Here is an 18,523-nt window from a genome sequence, read left to right on the forward strand (position 1 = left end):
GCTAATGCTAACTGTGCTATATTTGGTGTTTCAACAGGCAAAACCCCAAACTTGCACACCAGCCCTTCATAATGTAACTCAGTCACTGATATACATGTATAATACATGTATAATACATGGGAAGCATTAAAAAACACACTGTGTTTTCCACAAAAGACTGGATGTAGAGGCAAAGTCAGAGAAAAAATAATTGAAAAAAAAAAACCTGATAATCAGCAGTGAGATATGGAGATGTTTAGATCTTGTATTGCAAATTCTTGTCCTTACAATTAACACTTGCAGCAGTGTATGTGGAGCTTCCACACACAGGTGGTCATAGATGTACACACAAGCTCTTTTCCCAGCTGGGTCATGTCCTTTTCTTAGTCTCCAATTCTATGTATCCAGTCAAGATAGAATGAGAAGAGAATAATTTGACTGTTTTCCAGTACAGTGTACCATATGACTCATGATATGCCTATGATATGCCTATGATCTACTAGTGCCACGTGGACACAGTTAGCTGACCATCTGCTTGACACTTCTTGTGGTGTATTAAAATATTTAAATCAGTTCAGATTGAATACTGGGGTACAGACTGGATTAGCTATGGTTATACCCATTCTTCAGTCCAAAAGCATCCATTTGCTAAGGTGGACAGCAGTTTATTATAGTTTCCTGTAGTTTCCAAAACAGTTGCCTTCTTCAGTACCAAGCAGTGCATAATGCCTTGAAACAGTTATTCTTTTGTGTTATATGCAGGACGTGATCACAGCGCTTCAGGAGGGCAGTAAAAACTTGCATAGATCATGTGGATACTTGTTGCTGTTTTCTGGAATTTGGCTTAATGAAAACAAAGTTGAGAAAAGTGCTTGTTTTGTTTTGGTGTTTCGTTTTGGTTTTTTTTTTTTCTTTTTAATTATCTCAATCCCAGCTTGCATTATCTTCCAGAAATTGCAGTATTGGATCCAGCTGGAAATGACTGCAGTATTATTTTGCCATAGTACTAAAGCATTTTGTCTGGAAGTTCAGCTATTTAGATTACATGTCCCTCTTGAAGCCTAATGTTCAAGAGCTCTTCATTTGAAACATCAATGGTATTAAATGGAAATGGATCTTGCATGATGATATAAAAAAATCAGACTAGCAACGCAGTATCCAGTTGGTATAGCATTTCCATTGTAATGCGTTTCCTGAAACTGTGAATTCCTTAACATAGAGGAGGGTAACTAAAATAACACAATATATTTATTTTACTACTTAGAGCTTTAATGAACTTCAGGAAAATAGTTTCAACAGAGTGTTTTAAAAGCTCTGTTACCTTGTGCACACTGACCTGGGTCCTGCAAACAATTACACTTGGGCACAGGCTTGCTGATTGCCAATGGCCAGCTTGTGTGTGTAAGGTGAAACATACGTGTGTGTACATGTAGAGACCAATGTCTTATTCTAGTTGGGAAAATCTGAAATATTTTAACCAAGGGGTAGATTTTGCAGCAAGACTACAAAATCAAGCAGATAAAACCTTTTGCTCTGCCACTGACTAAAGGCTCATTGAATAGGAAACTGCCAGGTGTGCCATGTGAACTTGGCCACAGTTCCCAGATGCCAGCCCCCAGCGGGTCGGTGATGCACATGCTGTGGTGCTTCACTGTGCACCAGCCCTGCTGATTGCGGCAGGAGCTCTCCTCAAAGGAGGTGCCTCAGTTTTGGGCCAGGGTGAGAACCAGTTCTGCAGTGGCAGTGTCTGAATTCATTCTTGCTGGTTTGTCCTGCAGCTGGCTGTGCCACACAACGACGAGTGGACACGCTTTGCCCGGACCTTGGTGGAGATCCGTGCCAACCGAGCCGACAGCGAGGAGGAGGGGGCGGTGGAGCTCTCGGCATAGAGGGAGAGGAGCAGCGCCCGCCAGAGCAGCAGCTTCCCCCGCCAAGTGCGCCAGTGTTCGGTGTCAGATCAGTCCTGCTGTGGCTTTTGATGCCAGTGTACATGCCAGTATTGCTCAAAGCATTCCATGTTAATCACACTGCTTTACACAAGGCTGAAAATATCCAGAGCATTTTCATACTTTATATTTCTGTCTGAAAAGTAAGAAAGAAAAGACAAATCAACCCTTTATGGGTTTAGTTGTTGCCTTTTAACTACTTAGTAGCTGTATTTAATAGCTAGGAACCCCTGGTTAAACTTGTGCTCACATTGCCCTTCTGGCATAGTCCTATTAAATCCATATGAAGCCAGATATGATTATGTGCAGATGTGGTGTGCTTCACTGTATGGGACTGGGCCAAAGACTTTAGATGTGGTGTATCACATGGTGACTTACATTATGAATGGATGTACTATATGAAAGTTGCTGCTCCTTATTTATTGCGGTGTGCTGCATGGAACATATTTATTTGAAAGCATTAAAATAAACGATCCTAAAGCATGTGCATAATGAGAGAACTGCATTGTCTGTGTGCTGCTGTAGAGGTTACATTAAAGTCCACGTAACAACTACAGTACATCAGTTGTGCTTAAGATGTAAGATCTATACAGGTTGGCTTGAGTGGATGGAATGAGTTCCCTTTCCTTTTTTTTTTAAGATGCCTATTATTTCTAGGCACTTTAACTATATTTCAGATACAGTTGGTCACTGATACTTGTCATGCAAGTTAACACTAATAGTCTGACAGAGGGTTGTGGTTCCCAAGTATGACACCAGTATTGCCAATAAAATGTATCAGGCCTGTTCTGTTGCAGTGTGGTTGATCTTTCTTTGCCAGCAGTGCTCAGCATGTTCATTACCAGTCACTGGTGAGGCACTGGGTAAATGTGACTGCCCTGATGCACAGAAAACTCATGCAGCTGCTCTGTAAATAGATAGATAGTCCCTTCAGCATTGGGACTGCCCAGTAATGGACCTGCATGGATCAGACCCTAATACTAATTTTCCATGGGCAAGCACTAAGCTTTGTATGTCAGCTTCTGGGCTGATTTTTATTTTCCTTCCATGCTTACCTGTACACACATGCACATACAGAGCAGCAGCATGCTGCCATATGTGCTGAAAGAGAAGGAAAGGAGAGATAAGGCCTCCTGAGACTGTCTTGAGAGACAGGCTGGGACAGGGGACAGAGGAACAAGCTCCTTTATGACAATCTCTTGTGTCTTGAGCAAGGAAACAGAGTGCAGACTGGTCTCATTGAGTGCTGTGGACCAGATGGATGTTGGCGGTGAGGCCACTCAATACATCCATATCACAACACTCTGCTGAGCCAGAGGACAGCTCTGACATCTGGGTTTAGCAGTGGTTCACATTTAGGGGCATGGAGGTAAACCATTTTAGCAAGAAACCCTGCAAGTTTGATAAGAAAGATCTTGTACATTAGGTTTCTCATCTCATTGCCATATCTCATCTTTGGGAAGCCATGCTGAGGAATGAACACAACATCTGATCATGTTTGGGGCTATGGCCCAAGCACTGGGAAGTCTGCACTGCTAAAGCCAGAGTAGGCTGAGAAAATGAATCCTTTGGAAAAGCTGCATTTCCCTTATCTTCTTGGTGGTTAGAGGCACCTCCCTGTGAGAGTGCATGGGCTACTTTCATCTTCATGGTGGAACCTGCAATTATTACCCAGTGCCCATGAAAATGTCCTGCCCCTGGGCTGTGGGGACCATCTTCTCCCAGAAGGCCTAGTACACAGCAGAGATATATCAGTCATTTTTGGGTGGCACTCTGAGATTGGAGCCATGTGTTAGAGAACTTTTTGTTCCTGCTGCTCCCCTGGGTGCTTTGGGAGTTGTCCTGAAGAACCAGTGTAGCACTTGCAGCGCTTCTGTAGCTTAAAGGTGAATGCTAACAAACAGCCAGGTGAAATGACTGTGGAGGAGCAGTTTAGATATCATCTCTGGGGATTTTTCCTCAGTTTTGCCCTGTTTTCTTTTCAGAAACTGTAAGTGTTGACTGTGTACATGGATGAGGCAGATGTGGTGCAGAGTGGAAGAGGGGGAGGCACTCTTGGTTCTCAGTGGGTCACAAGACCAGGAACAGGTGGATACACAGCAAAGTACTGCCATCATGGGAGGCACAGGTGGGAACCCACCATCTTTCCACCCTGTGGAGTAGCTGCACATGGCAAAGTGTGAGGACACCACCTGAGAGTGCCTGTGGTGTAACGGGAAGGGCATGCAGCCGATGTTGTCTCCCACCCATCATAATCAGTGCAGTGGGAACAGGTGGCAAATTTGCTTCTACTTTTTCCATATTACCGTTCAGCTTTTGGAACCTAAGGGGGGGCTGCATGTTCATGTCCAAGTTCTCCCTACTTTATAGCATTAATAGCTTCTGAAATGGTTTTAAGAGCAGCCTCTCAGACCTTCAGCAGTTGCTGCTGTGTGCAAATCAGTATGACCAAGGTCAATTTTTGAAATTTTTCTTTCCTTTTTTTCTTGTTTTGTGGTGTGTGGGGTTCAACAGTACACAGAGAGAAAAAGGAAAACATCTGAATTTCCACAGAAATCACCAGGTTTGTATATACAGAGCAATAACGTGAAAGAACCATTTCACACAGCTGAAGCAGATGGAAAAGCACCCAAGAATAAGAAGCATTTACTTCCTTTCTGCTGCTCATGATTATCCTGCAGTGGAGTTCCTGACCTGCCCTTGTTGCTGCCCTTCCAGGAATCTCCCACAGTTCTTGTTTGTTTGATTTTCCTGCTGCTAAACAAATAGCTGCATTTCACTGGCTTTCTAAAACAGCCCAGATGACAAAATGTTACTCAGAATCTGCCCTTAAATTATCCTTTAATTTCAGCAAAAAGAAATCATCTTATCCTGTCTCTTTTGCCAACAAACATCCAGAGAATAGAAGGAAGAACATAAAGGGTTATGTTCTATGCTCTAGCACTGCCAGGATGCTGCCATGACTGCTCTGGGTGTGGGATGGGTCAGAAGACAGCCTGGCTCTTTTAGAGCCATTGCAAGTGAGTTTTCTGTGAAGGACAAACTGTGTGCTGAGACTGAGCTGGAGAGCACATCTGAACCACAGAGGTGAGAAAAAGCAAACCCAACTACAGCAGAAGTAGGCAAGTGGCAAGAAGAGGCTAAACTGAGGTTTAGCATGGAGGATGGGACTGTGAGGTACATGTGGAAGGGTCAACTCTGCTTTATTGGTTGAAGGAAAGCTCAGAGTCCCCCTTGACTTGAGTGCCAAGGATCAGAGCTATGCCAGCACAGGCAAGAGGCAGAGGAATGATATGGCCAGGGATGTTTGATTTGTTCTGAAAAAAGCTGTGAAAGCACATGGGGAGATATTACAGGTGGCACTGGGGGTGGGAGCTGGAGGCATTAGCTGAAAGGTGAAGCAGGACTCTTCACCTTTATGATGTGTACTTTGGTCAAGACACCCTGTGTAACAGAGAAAGAAGGTGATAGCCAGGGTACACTGAAAGAACATGTGCACAGCACTGGCCAACCTGGAATTTGACCAGGACACACAAAACTCAGCATAGGCCTGGAATGCCAGGTCCACCGTGTAAATAACAGCACTTGGACCAAATGGATCTTTGAAAGGTGGAAGTGAAATAGGCTACCTCTGAAGTCTGGGAACACCACAAACATCTCCATGGAAAGGCTGTCAGAGCAAGTCTTTGCTGCTGAGAGTAGACTCCACAGCATTACCTGTAGCTTATTACTTCAAAGAGAAAAAGCAGGCAGGACAAATGGTGCTGGGTTACAACGATTCAAGAGCTGCAGCTTTTTCCACAGGGTACTCAGCAAATGCTCCATAAGAAATTTTTCAAGATGGAAGGTGTTTCCTCCTGAGTCTCAAAACCAATGCCCCAAACATTTGCTACTTCTGCAAACATCAGAGCCCCTACCAGGGCCTGGAATATCATAATCTCACACTACAAATGACAGCCTGCATCTCTAGGGCTATGGAAACAAGAAACAACTAGGAATAGGTTCTTTCACACAAGACAGGTGGAAAAAGCTCCAAACAGTTTTAGCAACTGTAGATAAAAACCATGCACAGCAGAAGACTGGAAACCTCTCACAGAGCAAAACAGCATCCCACATGGAGTGGGATGGTCTCCATTGGCCAGTGACAAATGACACTCTCCTAAGGAAGGACTCAGTGCCCAAGGATGCTATAGAGCAGCCTCTTGTCCTTGGGAAGCTTACAGGACCAGTTCTCCTTCAAAGTCATAAGCAAAGATACTTCTGAAGTAACACCACCATGTCTGGTACACAGTGTCTGCACAGCCTGGGGTGTGAGGAAGGCCAAGCAATGTAACTACAGCAGCTGAAGTGAATCTTGCAAGCAATAGTGCTGCTTCCTGGTGCAATGAGGAACAGTGCAAGGAGAAGTTAAAATTATTACTGCACTTGAAATGTCATCTCTCTGAAGGGCAACAGACACTTTGATGACATCCCCAGGTTCAGCACTAGTCGAGGCTGCCCAGTCTCACAGCCTGAGTTATCTGCTGCCCACCATGCAGAAAGCAGAATCACCACATGGCACGTGGCATTAAAGAAACCACTTCATCTCAGGCTGCTTCTGTGTTATTTGATGTATTTGAAGGTCTCTGGAGACACTTAAAATACAAACATCTTGAGATTTGTATATTCTCAACCATTAAATAATTCACAAATTATCACTATCTCTGGAAATCGCCTTCTAGCTTATGCAAAAAACAGCAAAGATTTAAACAAAACCAGCCTGAGTTTCACAGCAGTGTTTAAACAGCAAAGCTGGAGGATTCCTGATTGTCCTTGTGCCACTGGAGAGGATCTCAGCAGCAGGCAGTGTGACATGTACGTACACACAGAGGCTAAGGTAAGGTCATTCCAAGCAGGCTGTCCCCTCCTAAGATGATGCAGAGCCGCTTGTCAGGTTTTGTATTTTTAGCAGGTTTAGAAAAACCTGCCCAATTTATTTTTGAAGCCTGTGATATGTTTGCTTACAAAAGCATCCCTGCAAAGATATTAAGTCAGCTTAAACCCAACCCATTCCCCAGGGACCAGGCAGAAAAACATCTCCTGGCTTCTGCTGGACTGAGAAACATGAACATGGGGTACCTGCTTCAGGGACACTCCTTCCCCACTGTCAATCTGACAGGTAACATCACAGTATTTCGCCGTTTCTTTTTTCTAGAAGCGCTGTCACAGGGAGTTAGCTGGAGTGCAGGAAGCAAGTGAGGTTACTTTTTATCCATTTGCATAACTCACCCAGAAACCAAGAAAGGACAAACATTGTCCTCAGGGCATTTTGTTTGTTTGCAAGGCAATCTGACAATTTCTTGGCTTGCAAGCTTTTCAGAGCAGGAATGCATCCTTTTGTGTCTGGAGGAAGCCGACTGTGGGCACAGATCTTCCCCAAGAGCTCTGGCCAGAGCTGCAGCACGATTTGGAATGTTTTGAACTCTGCTTCGTGTTAAAGCAGCCACTGGCTCTTCAACACTTCTGCCCCTACCTCGGCTGTCTACTGACCCTGAAGAGATGGGCAGAAGCAGAGAACAATCCTCCAGGAAAGTTAATGGCGAAGGGAAAGGCCACCATGGGTGGGGTGGGGAATTAGTCCAGCCCAGCTCAGAGAAGATAAAGGCTGTGGCCTTCTGAGATGGATCTGCCATATGAGAGCAGTGCCTGAGCTTCGTTCCTGGGATGGGAGCTTTGCCCTTCATCCCAGAATAAAGAACAAGTCATAAATATATTGCCAGGCCTGGCAATGAGAGGGCACCGGGAGGCAGAGAAATTGGCTTTGTGGAACCCAAGCAACTAATGGTCTTTATCACAGGAGCCAAGAAGTTGTGCAAGCCCTACAATAACCCAGCTCTAATTCCTCTTCGTGCCTGGCTGCAAAGCCCCGGCAGCGCTGGGGTTCCGTGTCAGGCAGCAGAGGAACATGCTCTGGTGGGTGCAGCCTGGGTGACCCTCTCCAGAATGAGCCAGGAGGAAGCAGCTGCCAACCAAGCCCATCCAGTGGCCAGGCATTTCCTCTCCTGGATCAGGGAGAAGGTGCAGCTCTGCACTCAGACATCTTCCCAGAGCTGCTGACTTTCCACAGAAACCCCTGATACGGTATATCAGGCAAATATAAGGGATGAAGTATAAAAGCAGCTCTTAAACAGCCTAAAATCTCATGTGTGAAGCACAGGCAGTGCCCAGTGAGAATGTTTTACTTCTGTGACATGCTTTAACCAAAAATCCTGATGTTTAATTTTGGAGAGTTATTACAAGGAAGAGCTTTTTTCCCTCAATTTTTGAAATGGAGGAGCTGTGGTCTGGGGACACTCGGATACACAAGGCTGGGAGGAAGCAGCTGCTGTCTGTCAGAGCCCAGTGGTTTAGCCAGACTCCAAGATGAAGCTGCAGGTAAATGTCATCTTCTTCCCTCACCTTCACACACAAGTGCTGCTACTCATACCCCTGAGCTCCATTTCACCAGTAACTTCAAAATACAAATTAGTCCAAGAGAATAACTTTCATGATGACCCAAATACAAAATCAGAGTGATTTCCATTTCAGTATTTCCACAAATTACAGCATAGTGTGATATTGCACAGCAAACTCATTCTTCTGCAGAGACAGCATCTGTGCATTCCCTCAGTTTACAGCCAAGGTTGAAGGCATCCACCCCTCACCCCCCCACTCCAAGGAGACAAGCAAAGCCAAATTCCTCATCTTAGAGGTTATCATAGAAGACACCCAACAGGACCTTCAAGTGACTAAGTGATCAGGCTCTTCATAACCACTAACCTTCCCCCAACAGTAAAGATCAAAATATCAAAGCTTCAATCCTCGCTTCTGACTGGGGAAAAAGTTTCTCATTTCTCTTTTTTCCTGAGTGACATCTCCACCAACAGATGTCTTTTCTGGGCAAGGGAATTGTAGTAATTTGTTCTCAAGCTGCAGGTGTTTTGATAGCCTACAAGTGCAAACATTAACTTCATCTTAGCCTGACTTTATCACTGAAGCTGAACAAGACATTCGATGTACTGCACTATTTCCATAACAGAATACCATGTATGCATCTGTTTGAAAGGTTTATTTCTATCTTCATAAATACAGAATTTTCTAAACACTGTGCAAGGCACCAAAAATTAAGTAAAATCTTTTATTTTAGACTATTTTAATCTCTTTTGACTCAATGAAGTAAATAAGAATCTGAAACCACCTATTTGCCAATTACAAGCCAGCAGTTAAGGCAGGTACCATTGATACAGTGCATGAATTTTCTATTGCAGTTATTTAAACAAGCAGCGTTTTACTATAGAAGTGCATATACAAACTGAATTCCAAACACCAGCAACCCAGGATAGGCACCCAGTTATGAAATTTCCTTGTATGTGTAGTAGAATGCCAAAAGTTCTGCCATAAAGTGCAAAGACTATGGACAATAACACTTTCTTTTGAGCATTTTGATACCAGTAACATAATACAACGGCTAAACATTTATAAACATGGTTTCCATTACAAAAACATGTTCCACATAAAAGCTCCATAATACAATCCAGAAACAGAACTTGTGCGTGATTTCCAAAGCTGAAGCTGTACTGGCAGACTTAGGTACCGAGTATATCTTTGCTGACCTCTACAGACACGCAGCAAGTTTCAAACCAATTTACATGCACAGTTCCAAATCATTCTGCTTTGAGCACCGTGATATCCACTGAGTTTTCCATTTGAGTGACGATGTGTGACATCTGCCCTGGCAATCTGCAACTGAGCATTGCCTGTAAAATGATCTGGTTCACAGCTCTCACCCAGCCCTCCCCAATAAACAGAACCTAAAATTAGTGTCTTCCCAACACAAGCACATGTCAGATGTGGACAAATACATTCATGGTCCCAAACTTAAAACAACTGGTAAGAATTTCACAGTGATCTGGTTACGGAAGCACAAAGACAAATGATTCCATTTAAGATGAAAATTACCTTAAAACTCAAATGAAGCTAATCTTTTATATGATGAGAAGCTAAAGGAACAAAGTATTAACCAATTAGAAAAGTGGCTCTTTCCCAACTAATAACAAAAACCCTACAGCAATAAACTTAGGGTCCTACTGCTGCAGCGGCCTTTGAGGTAGGTGGCGATGGCTTAAACCGAGGTAGGTAAAGTCCAAACTTGTTTTCAATCCCTGCAAAAGTGGCAACTGCCAATTTATAACCACCAACATGATCAGGGTTAGGAGCAGGGAGCGTGATCCTAGATTTAGGAACTGTCTCTGATCCAGCTGGTTTTCTGCAAAATAATAAAAAGAATAAATTAACTTCCATAGAGTAAAATCAGTATTCACGAAAATCTCCCTAAATTTAATGAGACATCTGAGTGTATTTCCCTGTAAGTAACTAAAATGCTGCAATGTAAGGAGAAATGGCCTGTTTTAGAACCTTCCAGAACAGTTAGGCACCTTCATGTTGATTGAGTACAGTCAAATCTAGGTAAAATTTGCAGTGCATTTATCAAAACTGGTGTGAGGTAGCAGGGGTTCATAAGTCTTTGCTGCAGCACACAACCAATCCAGCAACATAGCAGAATTTAAGTAATTTTTGTGGTGGCTTTCAAACTACTGTCCCCAAACATCCATAGAATCTGCAGCTGCTCTGGGATCAGGTTAAACATGTACATCCACCTGTATTGTCAACAAAGGCAGGAGGCACAGCTGAAATGCCAACAAATTTGTTTTGACCTTGGTGACAACTATATATTTTTTTGGATGTCAAATGCCTGTCTAATCAGGGACACAGCTCCTCCACCAAACAATGAGGACTAATGCAGAGTGTATCCTGACCTTGCAGGAATCACATTTTTCCTGCACTTACATCCCCAGCCCATTATTTAGCCTCCCACTGTCTCTGTTTACACTAACATAGGTCCCCTGCTTGAAACTGTGATATAAAATATGGTAATATCTTGCTATGAAACAGCTACTGGAATATCATCCCAACCTCCACCAGTAAAGTGTAGTTGAAATAATATTTAAAAAGCCTTTACAACATGTCCTAGCAAGCTGTTGCCTCCGATGTTCTGAGGAGGACCAAGACCCAACAGAACCAAGGGTAACTTCAGGATCCCTGGTAGGTTCCGAGATCACATACTTACACTCCTCCAAAGTCCACATAAAACCATCTCTGCAGGAGCTCGTAAGTCACCAGAGTTACACCAAACTGAGGAGAAGATCGAAATACACGAGCTTGAAAGAAAAGAAGAGAGTTCCTCAGTGACAAACACCTCAATCAGAAATCACTTGAAAATCAAAGCTCTTTTACACACCTCCTGCTCCTTTCCAGAGAGCCTTTGGGCCTTCTTCCCGCAGGATCTTGACAAAACAGTCCACAACACCACTGTAGGTGGTCTGTCCTGCTCGGGCTGCCACCTGGAGCCTTGTTTTGATCACGTCTGCAGGGGTGACCAGAGAGGCTGCAGGCATACCTGAACAACACAAAAGTCATCAGGTGAGTACCACTGCCTTGGCACATGTACTGCACACCTAGTTTATCCAGAGAGAAGCAGGTCTTTCCTCCTTACATCAGGAGAATCCAGCCACATTTGATTTAAGCAGAACCTGGGAAGGAGAAGCAACAAGAGGTTGCTGTTGTGGACTTGGCTTAACTCAAGGAGAGCTTCTCCCAGAGGAACAACCATATCACATGCTTCCTGCCAAGATGGGAGGCACAGATTGGAGTTTCCAGTGCTAATCAGAAACTTGCATAGTTAATAAGCACAAAGCTTTTGGAGGGAAGGTTGATATTTCCCTTTCCTTTTCATTCCTCTCTGTGGTTCCTGGCATCCTGGTGTACACTGTGCTAGAATAGGCTGTACACAGGCACAAACACAGACACACAAACACCCCTCACACAGCGATGTCACCAAGAAACAGATAATGCCATGCATGCATGCTCAGCATCACTTGAGAGCTAAGGCTTACAAAAAGGGTCATTCTTCTCATTAGGAATGGCAGACTGCTCAGCTGCAAAGCCACAGCTGACATCCTCAGCAGAATATGTGGAGGAAGATTTAAATTGACCCTGGCAGATAATCAACTAAAAGTAAAAAATACCAAATTACCAATGGGTGGTATTTCTAAAATCATTCCTATCCAAACTTGGGGCATGTTTAGAATTGGGAAAAAAAAAAAAAAAGACAAAAAAAGGCAAAGAAAAGCACCAAGACTGTACTCAGAAGACACTGTCTCTTATGGTTTTATTGCTTTTCCATTCTGCATCTCTTCCAAACCAACTTGGTTAGATGTAGATGCATAAATTTCCTTTCCTTTTTTTTCCCTAGCTCAATAATTCTGTAACAAATTTTATCCAAACCAGCATGGTCTGGCCTCAAGCTCCAGAGCACCCTTCCTGCAGACTGCTCCAAGAGATCAAATCATGTGAATATCACCAAAAGAAGATTTCCTCCTCTCCTTGTCTCCCCAAAATAACTCATACACTGAGCACGCATTCAGTGCAAGCATGGGCTGTCTGGCAGGTAAGCATTAAAACCTAGTCAACGTTTCTGAACTCCAAAAACACTGAAATTCCTCTTTGCTTAGCTTTACCCACACCAAGGTATTGCTTGAGTCTTCAATTTAAAGCTGGACTTTTGTCCTTCAAAAGCCAACCAGTGTTTTCATGAAAACCAAAGAACTTGGAAACAATTCTGCTTACTACTTGTTGACTTCCATCTCCTTATCACTCACTCCATATTATTGAGGATATTTTGCACTTGAGATACTTAAAATCCTTTCTTTAGGAGCTATGTGCACAGGACAAAGGCATTTACAGACAAATCGAAGTTACAGATTGCTGCCAAGAGAAGCTTACAATCAGAATGTGACAAATAGCCCAGCAGGAGCTGTCAAGAATCAAAAGGAGCTAGGGCAGGAGAAGGAACTTCATGGAGGCAGTAAGCAAACAGAGCAAATTAAAGAGAGATCCTGCAGATGATATTAGAATCATCTCAGAATATGCTATGGCACAACAGGTTGAGACATCTGAAAACCAGAAGCAGATCAAGCTAGATGACACGTGTTGCCTGTGACCCCAACCACAATGGAAAGGAAGATGATGTAAGCAGTACAAGCAACACCCACTGGCAAAGGAGACAGATGCACATCTGACTGTGGCTAGCTTGAATATCCCAGCAGCATGGGCTGTGTGTGGGAAGGGGGAGTTTCCCACATGCAGCCAGAGCTCAGCACACATGTGAAGTCTGATGACCAGATGAGATCCCTGTCTGGAGAAGAAACATCACCCAGAGACTGAAGCCAGCTTTTCAGAACAGGTGGGTGTTTTGTTCTGCCTTTCCCTTGAGTTTCTTTTGGCAAAACAGTGGACACATGCACCCCCATCACACTTTACATGTACACACAATAAAACAAATTTCTTGGTTTTATAAACAGTAAGATGAGCGTTGTATCTCTAACACTGTAATTTACTCATGAGAGTTAACCTAGGATGGGATTCACAGGAAGCACTGGATAAAATTCACATTATAACTAGATTGGTGAGCCATATCAGCAACAATAAAGACTGCTTCTGTGCCTGAACTTCAAAGGGACGGTTATCTCAGTCTGCAATCACCTGACAATGGCTAGAAAGAGAAAAATAGGAAAACCTAAGAAATTACTTGGCTTAAAAATGCCATCTTATGTTTCAAGTCTGTAAATATGATCTAAAGTTCAAAAATTGTTTTGTTCCATTAAAATGGGTAAGAAATAAGCTGGCTGTAAAAGCTCCTTTTGGAGGGTTTGGAGCCTGGCTTTGGAATGGGATGGGGGAGGGGAGAGGACAAGGAGGTTTTGAGCAGTTTTGAGTCACTGGAACACAGCTGGCTTTGCTAGTGCCAGCTCAATTCCTTTGGGCTGTGAGCTACTGCATAGAGATCAATATGCTTCAACACGACAAACCAACGGGTCTTAGCTGCTCCCCAAGATCAGATACTGGCCATAAAAAGGCCTTGCTCTCAAATAGACACAGCCCTGTGTACAGTTTTGACCAAGAAATTTTTCTCAGAGAGGAGAAAGCTTAAAATTAAATGAGAAAACATTGCTAAACCATGTGTCTGTACTGGATTCATGCCATTCCATCATTTTTCTCAGCTGGCAGGTCGCAGCAGTCTGCCAGGGGCCATGCTGGAGCAGGAAGCTGCTGGACAGACCAAGCAGCCCCCAATAAGCCCCCAGTAATCAGATACCAGCTGATCTGAGCCCCCCTGCTTGCTACACACTCCCCTAAAGGTCCTGCTGCACAAATCTGCAAGCCTATTTGTTTCCTAGGTGGGAAACCATGGAACTCTCGAGCTGCCCCCTCCAGCAGACAGCTACCAAGTGGTGGTCCCCTGTGGGTGTAGCAGCTGTGGAGGGACCAGCCATGCAGCAGACAAGGGCAAGCTCAGGCTTACAAGGCCTCTGGCTTCTCCCTTAGGCTCTGGCACACTCAACCTAACTTCATCTGTGAGAAGCTAAGCGTGTTTGGGCTCTTCTGTCTGCTATGCAGCAGACTAAAACAACCAAGTGCTCAAGACCACACTCCACACCTCTGTCATATCTGGGTATATCACAGGAATAAGCAACCTGTGGCACTGCAGCAATGTTCTCAAGATCTTCTGCTTTGTTTAATATTTAAAAAATTATAAAGGTAAAATCCTCAAGAAGCCAAGTAACTTCAATGGGATACTGACGGTAGCAAATACTGTCATCATTTTGTCACCTGTTATATCATTGTGTTTGGAGAGCTGTACTTCTTCCAGTGTGGCTTCTGGACTACATATACCAAAATTCAAGATTCACTCAATCATAAGGAATTTTATTAATGCCAGCGTTTTGTTTATAAATAATTACAACAAAACATTACCTGGCAGTGAGACACAGCCAAAACCAGCACAGAAACGTCACAAGGAATGATGATAAATTATTAAAAAAAAACCCAAAAACAAAACAGCAAAAAAATTTATTATCCCTTTCTTTTGCTTTCTGAATTTTATGATTATACCAGGAACTTAACAGTATCTTCAACTCACTCTACAGCACAGTAACTTTGTTGTTTTTGTAATAAGGCTACAAAACACAGTATTGTTTGCATACAGTCCTTTTGAGCATTTTTTGTTATTGTTGTCACTGCCATAACTACTGTGCTGCCAGAGCAGTATAGAGCCATGAAAAAAGAAACCTGGGCACTTACCAGCTATTGATCCAGCCAAGAGCAGATTTCCAGGGCTAACCCTCCCATCTTCATTTGTAAATGAAGCTTTCAGATGAGCATAACAGGGGAAGTAAATGGCAGAGAAGGGGATGTCACGCAAAAAACATGCCTTAGCACCCTGTTTGGAAAAGAGAACAAGTTTTGAGAATGAGTAAATTTACCATGGTGAACCATGAATATCAGAGAACAGATAGAGCAACATTGTATTTTTTCAGTTTGCTGCAAAGGGCTTACAGAAAAAGCAATTTCTCCCTCAAAACTTTGAGAGATTCATGTATTTCACCCTGCTGAGGAGTATCTATGTGTTTTTTCTTAGTTCAGTAATTTCTGTCATTGTATGTATCTTGTCTACTTCTTCTCCCTCACTCTGAGGTACTGTAAATGGAGACAATACGAAGTGTTTGAGTAAACTCTGAAAACACCTTTGGAGAGCTTTAAATAGTTGACCTTGTAGTGGGAGTTTAAAACTGTTTGAAACAGAGCCCCAGGAAAGGTCTGCCACCTCTCACTCCCAATTTAGATTAATACTCCAGGGAAAACAGTGCCCAGTCCATACCTCTATATAGGCACTATAATTGATAATGCAACATATATTGAGGGTATAGGGGAATTAACAGCAAGTCTTTTTTCAGAACAGTAACTGCATTATTTACTTGTGAATTTTTAAGTACAAGTTATCTGGGATACAGTTTGTTTCAATAACTTTCATCTCTTAAATTTGCCTTGCTATCAATTTGTGGAAGTAGCACAACCAGCCAATAAAGTTACCAGCAATACAGCTGGTTTAAGATCCAAGAGGGAAGCAAACAGGAAAGGAAATTTTTGGGGTAGAAGCAAGCAATCAAATGTTTTTCAAGCAGGGGGAAAAGCAAAAAGGCCACTAGGGAAGGTCAACCAAAAATAAAATACCAAATAGTATCCATGATCCAACAGCAAAAGGGATTTGTAGTCTGCCTTTCCTCAGAATAGAGATCCAAAGGAGAGCAGAGCCTGCCAGGACTATGTCCAGGAGGAAAGCACAAACAAGAGGTGGCTTGGGAAAACGGGTAAAATCTTTCAAGCTTGAGAAAGAAATGGTTCATGGATGAGCCTAAGCCTCTTCTCTTTGAAGCAAGGGTGGAGACCTGGTGAAACTGCTTGAGGTTCATCCACAAACCCTCGGGGGGTGCCCTTGTTACTGTACTGCTCTTGTTCACAGGTCTAGGAGCACATGGCTCAGTGCCAGGCATTTCACAGGGGACATGTTAATATCCACATAATTTAATTAAATCTAATGATATGCCTGGACACATCTGTAAGCTTAGCTTGTATTATAATACCAGTTAAAAAATAGCACTTATCCAAGTTAGATGCTGGTTATCAAAGACAAAAGAGCTGCAAGGTGTCAGAAAATCCGTGAAGTTGCCTTTCCAGGAGGCAAGGCAGGGGAAGGCTGCAGGATGTGTGACAAGATAACCAGGTCCTGCAAGCTGCTTCTCAGGAGACTCTAATAAGTGCAGTTTGCAGTCAGAGACTGCCTCTGAAAAAATAAATATTTCTCTAAAAAAGCCATTAGATCTTGTAGTCAGACTTTCTGTGTGTCACAGACTCAGCTACTGAACACAGGGAGCACAACAGGTTCTGCTCCAGCCCCCAGTGCTTCCCACCACACTTTCTCAGCTTATTTCCTGATGTTTTCAGACTAAGTACTGAGCACTTCCCCTGACACTCCCTTTGGAGGTTAATGACTTCTGCAGTTCAGACCCTCTGGCTTCTCACTCAGCTGGATGTCTGATTTACGCTGCCCATCGCTGGTTCTTGTTGTGCCTTTCTGCAGACACTACTAAAATGCCACAAAGGAACTCAAAAAGCACTGGTGTTGGTCCTGCTCTGCCCCTTACGCCCTACCTTGAGGACAGAGAGAAGGTGATTTTTTTGTACTCAACAGAGACAAGGATTCTGGAGTCTCTTGCCCAACAGAAACCTGTTGAACAATTTACCTTTAATCTTCACATAGACAAGACTAGGGTTTTACCAACTTCTGCATGAAAAACCCCAACATTTTAAGGATCAAATGTCTGCACTGTATTTACTTCACAGAAAAATTATGAGACTCACTACTGAAACATTCACAGACTGACATGGTTTCTTCAAAGATTTCTTTTTAGAGCATGCGTTTCCTCAGAGCAAATCTCGCTGCCTTTGCCCTCAGGGCATGTTCTTTTATTTTCTTTGCAATGTCATTAAACACTGCACACATTTCTTTTCCTCTGCATTTTTTGCATACCCTGAAATATACTGATAAAGAAAGTCCAAATGCAAGCAACTCTCAGTTCAACCTGAGCTGCTAATATTCCTCCCCCTTCATTAAAAGGCTCTTTTTCACGGGACAGAAGTGGCATATTGTTAATATCACTAATAATATACATGCAGGTATGCAGAGAGGGAAGGATGTCCCTTAACTGGCTCAGTGTAAACAAAACCTGGATCAAAACTTGGATCCACTTTAATAATAACCAGGCTTGGCTCTGGTCCAGCATTGCAACAGTCTAAAGTTCCCCCCATCGTTCCGTTTAAAGTCTGGGAAAGCATGTTTAAAAGCAGGCCCCATTTAACTTCAAGTTAATCATCCGCAACCAGCCTAGGCCAATTAGGAAGGCTTAGGGAGATTGGCCACAGTATCTTGAAAAGCAAAAGAAACATTTATTTTACTTCTCGCACCTTTTTGATGTGGACAACGTGCTGAAAGCCAAAGGGAGTTCTAATCAATCCCCAGAAAGCAGCAAGGAGCATCCACCCGAGTTTATTTTGGCGGCCAAGGTGCAGACCTGCCAGGCATGAAATTGTTGGGAGATCCTACACACCAGGACATGTGCCTTCCTCGCACAACAGCCAGTTGGCTCCCATCTTCAATCTCTTTAATAACCTTAAAGCTCTTAATCTCGGATAGTATCTCACTGAATAAACCAACGGAGGAAAAAAAACCCTGATTGTCAAAGATTTGGATAAATAAACCCAAGTCAGTGCTGGGGCAGGTTCTTTAGCATGCTAATTCCTGCTTATACCAGCTCTACCTGCAAATAAGGCTCTAAACAAACTATTTCTACTACAAGGGGAGGGTAATTATACTGACAAAGGCACCTCTGTGTCGGGTTGGGCAGAAGGAGCCGGCAGGTCTGGGAGACGCAGGCTTAGCCCAGTCTCCTGCAGTGAATGCACATTGTCTAGTGCAGGGGGAAAAATGCCAGACTGGGGGAACCCAGCAGCATTCAAGACAACAGTGGTGCACCTTGTCTGCGAGAGTTATTTAATGCTTCTGGCACCTGTACTTACAGCCACCCCCTCTTTTTCTCTTTTACAGGTTTAGAATTTATTTGGCA

General features: G+C 43.3%; 2 protein-coding genes across 9 annotated transcripts in view; one reads left to right on the forward strand and one right to left on the reverse strand.

The window, feature by feature from the left end:
* DYNC1I1 (dynein cytoplasmic 1 intermediate chain 1) overlaps nt 1-2,714 on the forward strand; it is a 186,495-nt gene extending 183,781 nt beyond the window's left edge. For all 4 annotated transcript variants that reach the window (XM_036404674.2, XM_036404682.2, XM_036404698.2 and 1 more), the window contains exon 17: nt 1,758-2,714. In XM_036404674.2, coding sequence (XP_036260567.1) covers nt 1,758-1,868 — 111 coding nt within the window. In that variant the 3' untranslated portion in view covers nt 1,869-2,714. The remainder of the gene's footprint in view (nt 1-1,757) is intronic.
* A 6,283-nt stretch (nt 2,715-8,997) lies between these two features.
* Nucleotides 8,998-18,523, reverse strand: part of SLC25A13 (solute carrier family 25 member 13) — a 98,997-nt gene continuing 89,471 nt past the window's right edge. For all 5 annotated transcript variants that reach the window (XM_036398403.2, XM_036398411.2, XM_036398394.1 and 2 more), the window contains 4 exons: nt 15,144-15,282; nt 11,242-11,400; nt 11,071-11,161; nt 8,998-10,209 (listed from right to left, as the gene is read on the reverse strand). In XM_036398403.2, coding sequence (XP_036254296.1) covers nt 10,020-10,209; nt 11,071-11,161; nt 11,242-11,400; nt 15,144-15,282 — 579 coding nt within the window. In that variant the 3' untranslated portion in view covers nt 8,998-10,019. The remainder of the gene's footprint in view (nt 10,210-11,070; nt 11,162-11,241; nt 11,401-15,143; nt 15,283-18,523) is intronic.

The sequence above is a fragment of the Molothrus ater genome, chromosome 1 (genome assembly GCF_012460135.2).
Source record: "Molothrus ater isolate BHLD 08-10-18 breed brown headed cowbird chromosome 1, BPBGC_Mater_1.1, whole genome shotgun sequence".
NCBI classification, from domain to species: Eukaryota; Metazoa; Chordata; class Aves; order Passeriformes; family Icteridae; genus Molothrus; species Molothrus ater.